This window comes from Chroicocephalus ridibundus, chromosome Z, assembly GCF_963924245.1.
Source record: "Chroicocephalus ridibundus chromosome Z, bChrRid1.1, whole genome shotgun sequence".
NCBI lineage: Eukaryota > Metazoa > Chordata > Aves > Charadriiformes > Laridae > Chroicocephalus > Chroicocephalus ridibundus.
The window spans coordinates 22,801,425-22,813,896 of NC_086316.1; the positions used below are offsets into that span (position 1 = coordinate 22,801,425).

Consider the following 12,472-nt stretch of genomic DNA (forward strand, 5'->3'; position numbering starts at 1 on the left):
ATAGCCATTTTTGTTTAGGGTTACAGAAAAGAATTCTCTGTCTAAGACTGGCACCTGGATTACAAAATGTAACAGCAGTTAATACAGCTTTAGTGCAACATCCTACAAGCGGACTGCCGCTTTTGTATTAAACTTTTTCCCCCCTCAATTTTCTCAATCATTTCAGCCAAAATTGAATTTCTTTACTGAATGTTTCCTGATGAGACATCCCAAATGGTCTTTACCATCTAACAATTTACTCTCATTTCTTTTTCAATATCACTCTTTTCTGGACTTTATTTATGGACGTTAAAGGGTTTTTTTCATGTGAAGAAGTGAAATATCTAGATTTTAACTTCTGGTCCCTTAGCAGACATTTGCCATAGCCGAGTTTAAATCACCTAGGACCTTTCACTTCTTCAGAAAGGACAAGCTACAAATCGCATACTTTTAGAAGCTGTCATGGAGGAAGTCTTCCAACACTGGTCACAAACTCTGTGTACCAAAGGAACCCACAACTACAGAATGTTGGTTTCTATGGTCAGGATTTTGTCAGCTATATCGTTGAAGGAGCATCAGATCTTTTTCATGACATGAACGGACAAAGTATCTAAACCCTCTTTTAATTCTTAAATTCGCAAAAATGGAAAAAGGAAATTGTCTTTTGAATTGTAATTAGCCTATGAAGACTAGTACATGGTAACAGTATAACCACCGAGGTAAACGAGAGAAAGAGACCGTCATCAGAATTTCCTGGATAAACATACTGATCTAAATGAGCAGGAACCTAAAAGAAGAGTAAACTGGAAAGTCCCACAACAATTCTAACTTGTTTCCCCTGTCCAAAAAAAAAGTTTGGAAAACACTGAAATCATGTGTAATTTCCAGATTTCTCCTTACAACAAGTTGCAAGCCTTATTTTACTAGGCAGAAAATCAGAAATGGGAACTAGAAATAAACATTTTTATCTGTAAGATAGCTAGCTTTCTTTTTCAGGAGCATTCACCAAAATAAACCGATGATTTGTAGACAAGATTCTTAAGAAAGTGATCCTAACCATGTCCTGGGACTGTTGAGCCTCTTAGGAAAAGACAGTGTATTGAGTAGTTTTCTTTTAAAGGCTTCTTTTCAAAACACCTTATACTTAGACGTCATTGTTGAAAAAGGAAGAGGACTGCAAGGTGCCAGCAGAGGTCACCCATGCAGAAAACTTGCAAGGAAGGGGAAGAAAAAAAATAAAAAAAAGCATCTCCCACACATCTACGTTTTACCTCTACTAAAGATCAGTCAAATGAAATTAAATGAGCAATAATGATAACTTTTCTTTGCATTTGAATGTAATCTAACTGCAGATTACTGAGCCTGAACATAAATTAACATAAATTGCCATGTCTTTTCTCAATGTTTCCCTAGATTAACAACCAATACTTTCCTTTAAAATAAAGAATCATGAGATTAAAACATGAAAACACAATTTGCCTAGGACTGTATTTCTGAAGTGACCAGGTGCAGTTATCTGTGTTTTATCCGGTAACAAGTAACGATCTCTATAAGGCCTGAAGTACTAGAATCTACTAGAATGAGTTAATATACAACACACTCTTGTATATCCTAGGGTCTGTATCACCATGGAGATCAGCACTTTAAGAACCTCTTCCTGCTTCTTGAACGTGGTGGAGACCAGGACACCCCTGCACTTACAGAACTCCCTATGATAAAACTACTTCGCTCTGAAGTAAGTGCAAATAGTTAAGAAACAACATAAAATAACAAATAAAAATATACATATAAAGAACAATCATTGCTAAAACACAGTGCATTTATCATGTTCTCTTACTCAGAATGGTTTGCTACGGTTTAGTAAGATCTGCAAGTCACAGGCCAGGTGTACTCAGCTTTAAGAGTTTACATTAATACTTACTGTGTATTACTGGGCAACTCCCAAAATACCTAATAAAGAGATCTGCATCTAGAGCAGCACTAGAAATAATTAGTTTTAAATTAGTCTGTTTTTGCAACACATTTCTCAGTTTTATTAACAGGAAGTCACTGAACCTGTCCCTCTCATGTACTTCATCCTATAACAAAAGGAAAAACAAAAAAAATCCCAAATAAATGTCACAGATCCAAGATTATAACTTTTCACAAACATAAAGTTTTTTAAAAAATAAAATAAGTAATTTGCTGACACATTACAGACGCATTAAAATGTGTAAGTCTAGTTTAAGGATTTTTTTAAAAAAACTATCCAAAAGTTAAAAAATGTTTCAAGAAGTTTTATAAAAATATCAGACTGCTCTGTTAATGCACAAGCCACATGTACGTTGATTTCAGAAGTTAAAGAGAACATCCGAAACTTTTCCAATTCTTACATTTGAATCTCAATTTCAAGATGACAAAAAACACAAATCCTACAAATACTTTAATAAATCCTCACTTCACAATTGATGAACATTTAAAGAAATGTATGATACCACATAATCAGAAAAAAAGTCAAGACTGCTTAGATCCATTAAGTCATGCACAAAGCTTATCATCAATTAAGGCACATGACAGATTACAGTAATCATCTTTGTTGGTGTGTTCTGTTCTGTTTTGTATTATGAACTTATGAAGCAGGGACCCGAAGAAAACATTTTTAGTCCGAAGTCAAGAATGTATAAACCATTCTTATACTTTTTTCCATTTTGATAAATAGGCAGGCACCTAACATTATCATTATTTTTTCTGTCTTCAGCAGTGGAGAACTTAATCTTGTGATAAACACTCTGGTTCCACTGACTTATCAAACTCCACAATAGGAATATTCACATCATCAAAAATGAACACGCTTATTTGCTAAAAATTAAGACTACTCATTACCTTGAAAACATTTGGGCAAACAAATGGACTGCAAACCTGGTATTGCTATAACAAGTACATGATACAAGAAATTCTGACACACTCACTTTGAATCATATCTACATAAGCCTCCTAAGGATTTTCTGCTTTATGACAAAGAAAGTTCCGAAAAATTTAGAGCTCTGTCCTCCACAACTGCATCATGATTCCAAAATTAATTATTGGCATGAACCTAAAACAAGATACTTCTACCAAAAAAAAACCCCAAAACGTACATGCTACAAAAAAGACTCAGTAAGTCTTAAACATTAATTCAGATTCTAAGCAAACAAGGACACCCAAAATGCTTAGCAAATTATTGAAGAAAACTAGGATCTGATCTTCAATAAACAAGTAATACATGATGCTCCACCTCACTGAAACAGAATAGGACTCTTACCACAATAACATGTGTCACTGTTGATAGAGTGCTGTCTCCTGCCATTAGTGTGCGAAGCAGTATGCCATTAGTGCAAAACGTTAACAGTGTCTTTGGAGAAACCCTGTTGAGCGGGACATAAAGATACTTCAGTCTTCTGCACCACTCCAATGCATGCTAGCTTTCCACTGCTTACTGGAAATTAAAGGATTGAACAGCTGCGCACCAGAAGTGGCACGAGATTATAGTTCTCTCACCAAAGATTTAATGCGTACTACTTGTTTTTAAACTATGCCTATTCCCAGAAAGTTCCTAAGGAATCTTAGTGCTTATGCTCCAAAACTTCAGACAATGGATTAATCAACTGAGATTCAAATTCATATAAATAAATAAGCAAGTGGAACAGTACCTTGAGAACCCCTTCATGTTGTTTAATTTACTGGAAAACGCAGTGTGGACTACTTTGGAAAAAACAGGTTCCAATTCTTAAGCATATGCTTGGATATGGTCTTTGTATTTGCCTATACTTGACTGAATCACAAAGAAATCAGCTGATCCTTTTCAAATGCTTTCATTTTTCTCTTCAAGAATTTCAAAATCTTTAAAAGTTACTATTCTAGTACCTGTAGCAGAGTTAGGTGTGCAAGTAAAACCAGCAATTACCACTACTTCCTCCAGCACTGCAACCTTAAGTACTGAAAAGTTCCTTTGTAGCGCACTCTACAGTCCATTTCTGGAAGACATGAGCTCACTAGTTATCATATGTGTACTTCTTTCCAAGTTTGGACTTCATCCCTCCTTTCAAAAATCCTCCTACACATTAAATTCAAGGAACACTTAAAAGATGGAAATACTTTACGTTAGCCATGTCTACTCTTCTCTCTTCTTCATCAGAGTTCTAGAAATCATCATTGCTGTCTAATAGTTCATAAAACTTAAAAAGTTAGACTCCTGTGCTTCTGTAAACACCTCCATCCCCAATCTTTTTTGCCCAGTTACATTGCCATCTCTCACTTTCGCTCTTTCTTGAGAGAATCTCTTGATTCTTCCTAAGCAGGATTTTCCACACTGTTTCAAATAATTCCTCCATTTTGATCTGAACTATGCTTTGTTCTTCTTCAGCCAGCATAGTACTTCCACACATTAATCATCCACCTTATTTGCAATTCATCTTTACCAGCTCTTTTAAGCCCTTAATAGCCTTGTTAGCTTTTGCACACATATTCAAATTCTTCTTTAACTTGTCTTTGTTACTCAAGTGCATTCATTTTCATTGTGATGTGGTATCTTCATCCATATAAGCAACATAACCAGCTACACCTTTTGCCATCTTCTTCTCACTCATATCCCAACTGCTGCTCATTTCTGGAAATCCCACTATCTACACAGTTCAAAGAATCTAGAAGCCACACTTTCATCCTTTCCTGCTCTGCTTCAGGGACAATTCCTCAGGTGACCTAGAAATCTCTACTTTTGTATCACTTCAAGCTTTAAACATAAAAGCTGAAACAGAGTAAATATAACCCCAACTAGATTGATAAATAGTGCTCAACTTCATCATTCACTTTCAAATTTCACTTTTTTTCCTTCCATGTCCCCTATCAATTCTCACTATGTAGACTTGTTGCAGCATACTTGTCCTCCTACCTAACTCCAAAGCTTGCAGAATTTTTGTATCTATACATGTTAAAGTAAGTTTAAAAAAAAAAAAAAAAAGGGAAGCGTAGACTTGATCTGAAAATAAGACAAGGAATTCCACACGCACACACCTGAGCAGAAATCAGAAAAAGCATTTGCAATTCACTTTTGTAAGAAAACTTACTACATTAAACGGCAAAATACAGGAGAAAAACTCTCTTTTTCACTCTTAAATACTCCATTAACTGAAATAACATATCCTACCTATACTTTATGTACTGAGCTTTTACTAGGGTGTATCCCAAATATACTAGAGTTAAATGTATGCAAGATTAAAGATATCAACACAGGATTAATTGATTTTAAGAAATATCATCAGTACCTGCTTTCTAATCGGATCTGGTAACCAATTGTCTGCCCAATCTTTTCTCTTCTTTCTGCTGCCACTCTTTCAGCCACAGCAACAGCTGCCAAACGTCTTGGCTGAGTGCAAAATATACGACAGGGAGTTCCATTTTTGTAACAGTCGTCAAGAAGGAACTGAGGGATCTGTAAAGAAGTGGTTTAAATTTACTTTTTAGTTTGATAAAGTCATAGCTTTTTTTACCATGGTGAAACAATTTAACTGTGTCTCAACATTACACAGGTTGCAAAAGGATTCACTATAGGATTATAATCGCAAAAATACCTGAAGGGGCAGAAAGGCAGCAAAAATAAATTTCTGATTTTAAGTTTAATCTGTTTAAGAAAAAAATTGAAGCTTCTCTCTCCTACTTCAGAGAAATCTATAAAAAAAAATACCTGTAGGTAATCTTTCATTTTAACACAGTAATATTCTACTCTAGAACTAGATTTAGAACTAAAAGGGCTACGCAAAATCATAGCTACTTTCCCTTCAATATTTTAAAATATTTTAACTAGTATCTATCAGAAAATTGTGCAGAACCATTTATGCTTGCAGTATCTACTGGCTTAGTATTTCAAAAGCAAGAGGGTGAATTAGAACAGAAAACTTTCAACTATACAGGAAAACAAAAGCCTTAAAACTACCATAAAGAAATCCCTTACTATATAAATATTATAAAATTGGCATTAGTTTTGTACAAATATTGTTATCTTTTTTATTTCATTAAAAAAAACTTACTTGAGTAGTTTTTCCTGATCCAGTCTCTCCTACAATCAAAACAACTTTATTGTCCTTTATTATTCTGACAATTTCTTCCTGTTTTTCAAAAACTGGTAGTGATTGCCTGAAGGAATCAAACTCTGATTCCCCTCTTTTCACTGGAACCTGGGGGATGCCGTTGTTAAGTCGTCCGCTTGTCTTGTTCACTTCTCTGTTTTCTGTGAACAGAAGTTAACAATTTACTTGGACAGATACAAAAGAATGCCACTCAAACATTGCTTAAAAATTGTACTTAAAAATGAACATTTTGACTTTACATGCATCCCTCTAGATAAAGTGACAAACCCATTTTTGGGGGATTAAAAGAAAACTAGAAAGTAAGCAACAAACAAACACATTTAAAAGACATATTCATAGTAACGCATCCTGTTACGATTCTTGAAGTAAATATTGTTCAAAGGAGTTACTACTTTCATAGGCATTCTGAACAAAAACAGGCTATCCCAATGCATTGCTCAAAGTCAAAAAAGGTCATGAAAAGCAAAAAGAGAAACAGAAACCAAACCCGAGAAAAGCAGCCTGGCATATTTTCTTGGACGTTCCATCATGTTTATACATTCACACCTCCACAGTTTGCCTAGAAATATTCACTGTATAGTTAAACCTTTTAAGTTATTCCAAATTGACAAGCATGTCTTCTGAGGAAAAGACAAATTGACTGTGATTCATATGTCTTCTTTCACAACCTCTCTGGTCTTTTATGACCTCCTTTAAGTCAGTCTTACATAACCTAATGCTCCAGTCCATAAGGTTTGTCTTATGTCATACAAATTGAACCATGCTGTATCTAGACCCCTGGACAGTGTCGTGTATTAGAAAGCAACGTATAACTACCCAACAAACCTCCCCCTATCTTCCGAGGAGACTATTTAAAATTCAGTATTGTGAATGCTAGTCTACAATTCCCTAGTAATTATTTTCCAGAAGAATGAAAAGCTTGCTGTAAATTCAATTATACATATTTAACGTGAATACCAGATTAATATATTAAATTACAAGCACCATCTTAGCAAAGCAGACACAGGCTAGCACACTAAAAGAGCCAAAAACCATTATGGAGAATTTTATACTATTCATTAGTTTATGTCTTGCTTTCCTAAGGAATTGCTTTTCAGTACTCTTATTATAGCTTCCCTCTCTTTATTAAACAATACTATTAAACAACTGAAACAATTGAAAAAGAAAACTAGAAAGGAAGCACTTGAAGTGTGAACCATCATAAATCAGAAATATCCAATGAAACATGGCATATTGGTATAAGTATTTTCTGTGCACTACACCCAACTTTCCACACAGAAACATAACTCTTACATTCATAACTGTTAAAGCAATAATCTTGTTAAAAGCATTGTTTAAAAAAACCTACAATATATTCAAAGTTTGTCTTCCAGTGAACTCTTTCATATTCTAGAAATCAAGAAGTCTAGATAATAGTGTCTTTGGGACCAAATGTATTTTAGATGATGAAACAAAAAAAATCCCTTATTTTATCAAGAACATGAATTTCTAGAAGCAGAACAGACAGCCTCATTTTCTCATAACGGTGTTGTTATACAGCAGTCACAGTAACATTTCTTTTTTCAATCTCATCTCACGGAACTTGTAGGAATTCACATTTCAGAAATGTGCTTCCGAATACATTTGCTTGGAACTGGCTCAAGGACTCAAAAGTAATTTGGCACAAGGGACACACTGTAATGTGGGTGACATGACTGCTTAAGTTCCTCATTACACCAGTTTTAAAGACCTTATATTAACAATTAAAGGTCAAGAAAATTAATGGATTTGTTTTGGGGGGAGAGTGTCAGTTGGGATGGGAGATCAGAAAAAAAAGGGTTTTGTTTTGTGGTTGAGTTGCAGGTGGGTTTTTTTTGGGTTGTTGGGGTTTTTTTAAGCAGTGTTGATTCACAAGTCCACATCAGAAGATACACTGAACTTACCAGACTCAACAGCACACGGATTTCCTCGCTCTGTCTTTGGCAGAAGTTCTGTTCGTTCTTTATTTGTGACAGGAAATCTCTGAATTAAACTCCGAATGGCATGTTTCGTACTGGGAGCCAAGCAACAAGTCATTACTGCACGTGTTAGTTCTGATCCATCCTTCTTCCTTACGGTCAGATATCGATTTGCTCCTTTTCTGGAAGAAAAAACAAAAAAATCTATTTTAGGAACAAGAAACCTATTTACCTGTATGTAATGATCGTTGACCATCATTCTTTCAAGATGGCTGTCAGATTATCTTCAAATATAATGTCATAACTAGAAACTTCCAAATAATGTCCTGTGTAGCATAACGCACACCAAAATAACAGAAGCATCCACAATGTCCACCATCTAAACCACCCTCTATTCGTACTAGGCTGTGCAGCACAGACACTGCAGACTTCAGATGACTACACCCAGCACAACCTTACAATTAGGCCTCCATAATATAACACTGTTCTGCCAACTCTCTCCATTTGTTTTCCAAAAGACAGACAACTCCATTAATCACTCTATCGATCAATACTGAGAGGTATTACACAAAACTGATTTCTGGACTAATTTAAGAGATTTAGAGATTAAAAATAAAGAAATAGACATAATAAACAAGCAGCCTTCTAGTGATACGCAAGCCTTAACAAAATCCCGTAGAACAAATTAGATTCCCATGACGTTCACTATCAAAGATTTGCAATGTAGAATTAGAGACAGAACACTCAATCATAACACTGCATTTGTTCTCAGAACTGAACTCTGATACTAGAATGCAAAGAACTGTTCTAAATATGTTTTAAAACTGAACTATCTTGTGCCTAGGCTACAATGACATATCAACACATTGGAAATGACTTCTCAGGATAAGAACAGAAGGTCACAATAAGAGCCCAGTGCACCATCTCTGGGAGGGTTGGAACAAGATGCATGTGTACAAGATGCAGGTACCCAGGTGCTCCTCTGCGAGGAGAGGCCGGGGCTGCCCCATGCCGGACAGAGTGGATTCCATCCAGCTCCAACAGACCTACCACAGGGCACAGCTGAGCCCCTCAGCCACGATGGCGGTGACTTTGTAACAACATCTTTAAGAAAGGGAAAAAATGCTGCACAGCAGCTGTAAGAGAAAGGAGTGAGAAAAATGTGGGAGAAACAGTCCTGCAGACACCAAGGTCAGTGAATAAGGAGGGAGACGAGGTGCTCCAGTTGCTGGAGAAGAGATTCCCCCGAAGCCCACAGAAGAGACCTTTGTGGAGCAGGTTTATCCTGAAGGAACTTCAGCCTGTGTGAAAGAGCCCATGCTATTTTCTCCCTGTGTACTGTTCAAGAGGGGGAGTGACAAAGAAATCTGTCTGGGCACCTGGCAGTTGGCCAAGGTCAACCACCACAACATGGCTGCTTTCTAAATTGTTGGCTTGGGTTCGGCTCCGATCAATACAAGATAACATTTCAGAGTAGCAAAAATACTGAATCTGGAACAGTACTTGAATGTGCATATCCAGGGAAAGGTTGGCAGAATTGCAAAAACAAACTGCAATGCTCCCCTACTATGCCCCCAGTCTTCAGTAGTTTGTATCTCAGCAACTTAGAACCACAGAATCACTGACATTGGAAGTAATCTCTGGAGGCCACCTGGTCCAAACACCTGCTGGGAGAGCTGGAGAGACAGCCCCAATGCTGTCCCAGCACTGCTCAGCAGTAGTCAAAACACAGGTGTGTTATCAGCACTGGTGTAGCTACATATACAAAGCACAGCACTGCAAGGGCTGCTATGCAGAATGTTAACTCCATCCCAGCCAGACCCAATATAGTACACTGCTAACAATGTCTACAGCAAAACATTCTAGCTACGAAGAGTTTATAGTAAGTTTACCATAAGTATTCGATATATGCTTGCTTAACTCAAAGGAAAAAACTAAGGACCCAAAATATTGTCCCATGGTTCCAAAGCAATCATAGAACCATAGAATGGTTTGGGTTAGAAGGGACCTTACAGATCATCTAGTTCCAACTCCCCTGGGTTAAAGGGTGGGTGTCAGGAGGATGGGGCCAGCCTTTTTTCAGTGGTGCCCAGCGACAGGACAAGAGGTAACGGGCACAAACCTGAATGTAGGAAGTTCCATCTAAACATGAGGAGGAACCCCTTTACTTTGACGTGACAGAGCACTGGAACAGGCTGCCCAAAGAGGTGGTGGAGTCTCCGTCCCTGGAGACATTCAAAACCCAGAGAGCCGGACTAGGTGATCTCCAGAGGTCTCTTTCAACCCTACCATTCTGTGATTTTGTGTGACTCTGTGATTAACAGCTCATGTTGAGCTTCTCATCAACCAACACCCCCAAGTCCTTCTCCTCAGGGATGCTCTCAATTAATTAGCTGGCTAGCCTGGATATGTGCTTGGGACTGCCCGAACCCACATGGAGGACCTTGCACTTGACCTAGTTGAACTTCATGAGGTTCACACAGGACCACCTCTCAAGCCTGTCCAGGTCCCCCTGGATGGCATCCCTTCCCACCAGCAGGCTGACTGCACCACACAGCTTGGTGTCATCGGCATTTTTTTTTAAGTAGATATAAAGCAAAGCACAAAGACATTAATTTTTATCTTACTTTTTAAACTTTTTTCTCTAGTACTATTCCCTGCAACAGCGCAGGATATGCTAGAAACAACGATCATTTTAACGCTAGTCATGAAATTCCACACATTCGCACCAAAAAAAACAAAACAAGAAATACAAATCAGACTCCAACTTACCCTTTACTTTTAGATATCAGTCCAAGAGACTGACAGAGCCGGTGAACAAATGCTCTTTCAGTACTAGTGAAAGAAGAAGGAAATTCCATTTCTAGAAAGATAACAAAAAAAGCAAACATAACAACGCAACACACAGTATTCTTGATACATCACCTCGATGTCACGAGTTTTCCAGTCCCCAAAGCTACCGCATTCTACCATGAACAACGGGACTAATGACAGTGCTGTACCTTCACACCTGCGCAAGCTGCAGGGTTCAGAAGCGGCTCATCTTATTCGGGCAGAAAGAAGCTGAGCAGAGGCTTCTGCCGGTGAACCCATGAAGAGCCTCCGGGCCTAAAAGTCCGTCAGCCCCACTCCGGTCCGGTCCAGGCCCGGCCTCGCCTCCCCCGGGGCGCTCCTCCCCCGCCGCCAGGCTGCCGCTACGCACCTCTCTCCTCTCCGTACCGGAACCGCTCCAGAGCCAGGTTCACCGCGATCTCCACCTCCTCGTCGACGCGGATATCCTTCAGCCCCTTGCCTCTGCCGCGGCCTGCCGCGGGGGCGGCCGAGGCGGCCCCGGCAGGGTTACCCGAGACCCCCGACGCCGCGCCGGGCTGCCGCGGGGAGACGCTGCTGGGCCGCGACATGGCTGGGCGACCGCGGGGGGGCAGCCGGGGGGTTGGTGACCGGGGGCGTCGCGGGGTGTGTGTGAGGGCGATGGGCCGGGTGCCGGCGGCGCGGGGAGAACGGCCGGGGCCGCCGTAGCGCCTGTGGAGGACCGGGGCCAGGACGGCGCAGCGTGGTGACGTCAGCGCGCGCCCCGCCCTCCCGGGGTGGCCGCCGCGGGCGGTGGGACGGCTGTTCGCGAGGCCGTCAGAGCCGACGGGCGGCAGCAGCGGGGGTATCGGGGGCGGCGCCCGGGGGCCTCTGGGCTCACGGGTGGCGGCGGGATGGTGTTTCCTCTGACTGTCAAGGTCCTGGAGGGGACGTGCCGACTCCCCCGCCAGGGAGTCGGGGGGGTTATTTTCAGCCACGTACTCTTCTGGGACAGTTAGACCTTCCATCCCTGGAAGTGTTGAAGGCCAGGCTGGATGAGGCTTTGAGCAACCTGGACTAGTGGGAGGTGTCCCTGCCCAGGGCAGGGGCGTTGGAGCTGGGTGATCCTTAAGGTCTCTTCCAACCCAAACCATTCTATGATTCTATAATTAGCACAAGTAAATGGCGTGGGAGGCGCAACATGTCACACGGTTGTCAGCGCTGTTGCTTTGGTGAACGTGGAAGCTGAGGAATGAAACCTGCCTTCCTTAACTGGGCGAGGTGGCAAACGCACTCAGTGCTGATGCCTTAAGTACCATTAACAGTGCACGCCCAGAATTGATGTTGGCTAAATACAAAATTGTATTATAAATGGAAGGAAATCGTGTTTTTTCCATTAGGCTGTTAAAGTGTGTATCACTGAAATAGTGTACAATTGGCAGTGGTTAAAAAAGTAGCACTGCATCTGGTCATAAATTATGTGATTTAATTGAATGATATTAAACGTAGGTAAGATCATAGCATTCCTCAGCCTCTTCACTGTAAAGTATTACTTGCCCTCCATTTTGTAAAATGCAAGCAGTTTTTCAAGATGGAACTCCAAGGAGAAGTTGCTTAGCTATTTAGCATTATGGGGGATTTGATGGCATCTGGACTATTCTTTAG

The 12,472-nt window shown here is 39.9% G+C and overlaps 1 protein-coding gene across 4 annotated transcripts in view; it reads right to left on the reverse strand.

Moving 5' to 3' along the window:
- YTHDC2 (YTH N6-methyladenosine RNA binding protein C2) overlaps positions 1 to 11,553 on the reverse strand; it is a 33,602-nt gene extending 22,049 nt beyond the window's left edge. The window contains exons 1-7 of one of the 4 annotated variants that reach the window (XM_063319884.1): positions 11,220 to 11,553; positions 10,790 to 10,880; positions 8,003 to 8,199; positions 6,021 to 6,220; positions 5,259 to 5,425; positions 3,260 to 3,362; positions 1,901 to 2,057 (exon numbers count right to left, since the gene is read on the reverse strand). In XM_063319884.1, the coding sequence (XP_063175954.1) occupies positions 1,901 to 2,057; positions 3,260 to 3,362; positions 5,259 to 5,425; positions 6,021 to 6,220; positions 8,003 to 8,199; positions 10,790 to 10,880; positions 11,220 to 11,418 (1,114 nt within the window). In that variant the 5' untranslated portion in view covers positions 11,419 to 11,553. The other 3 variants (XM_063319885.1, XM_063319887.1, XM_063319886.1) reach the window with 3 other exon arrangements.
- Positions 11,554 to 12,472: the final 919 nt, after the last annotated feature.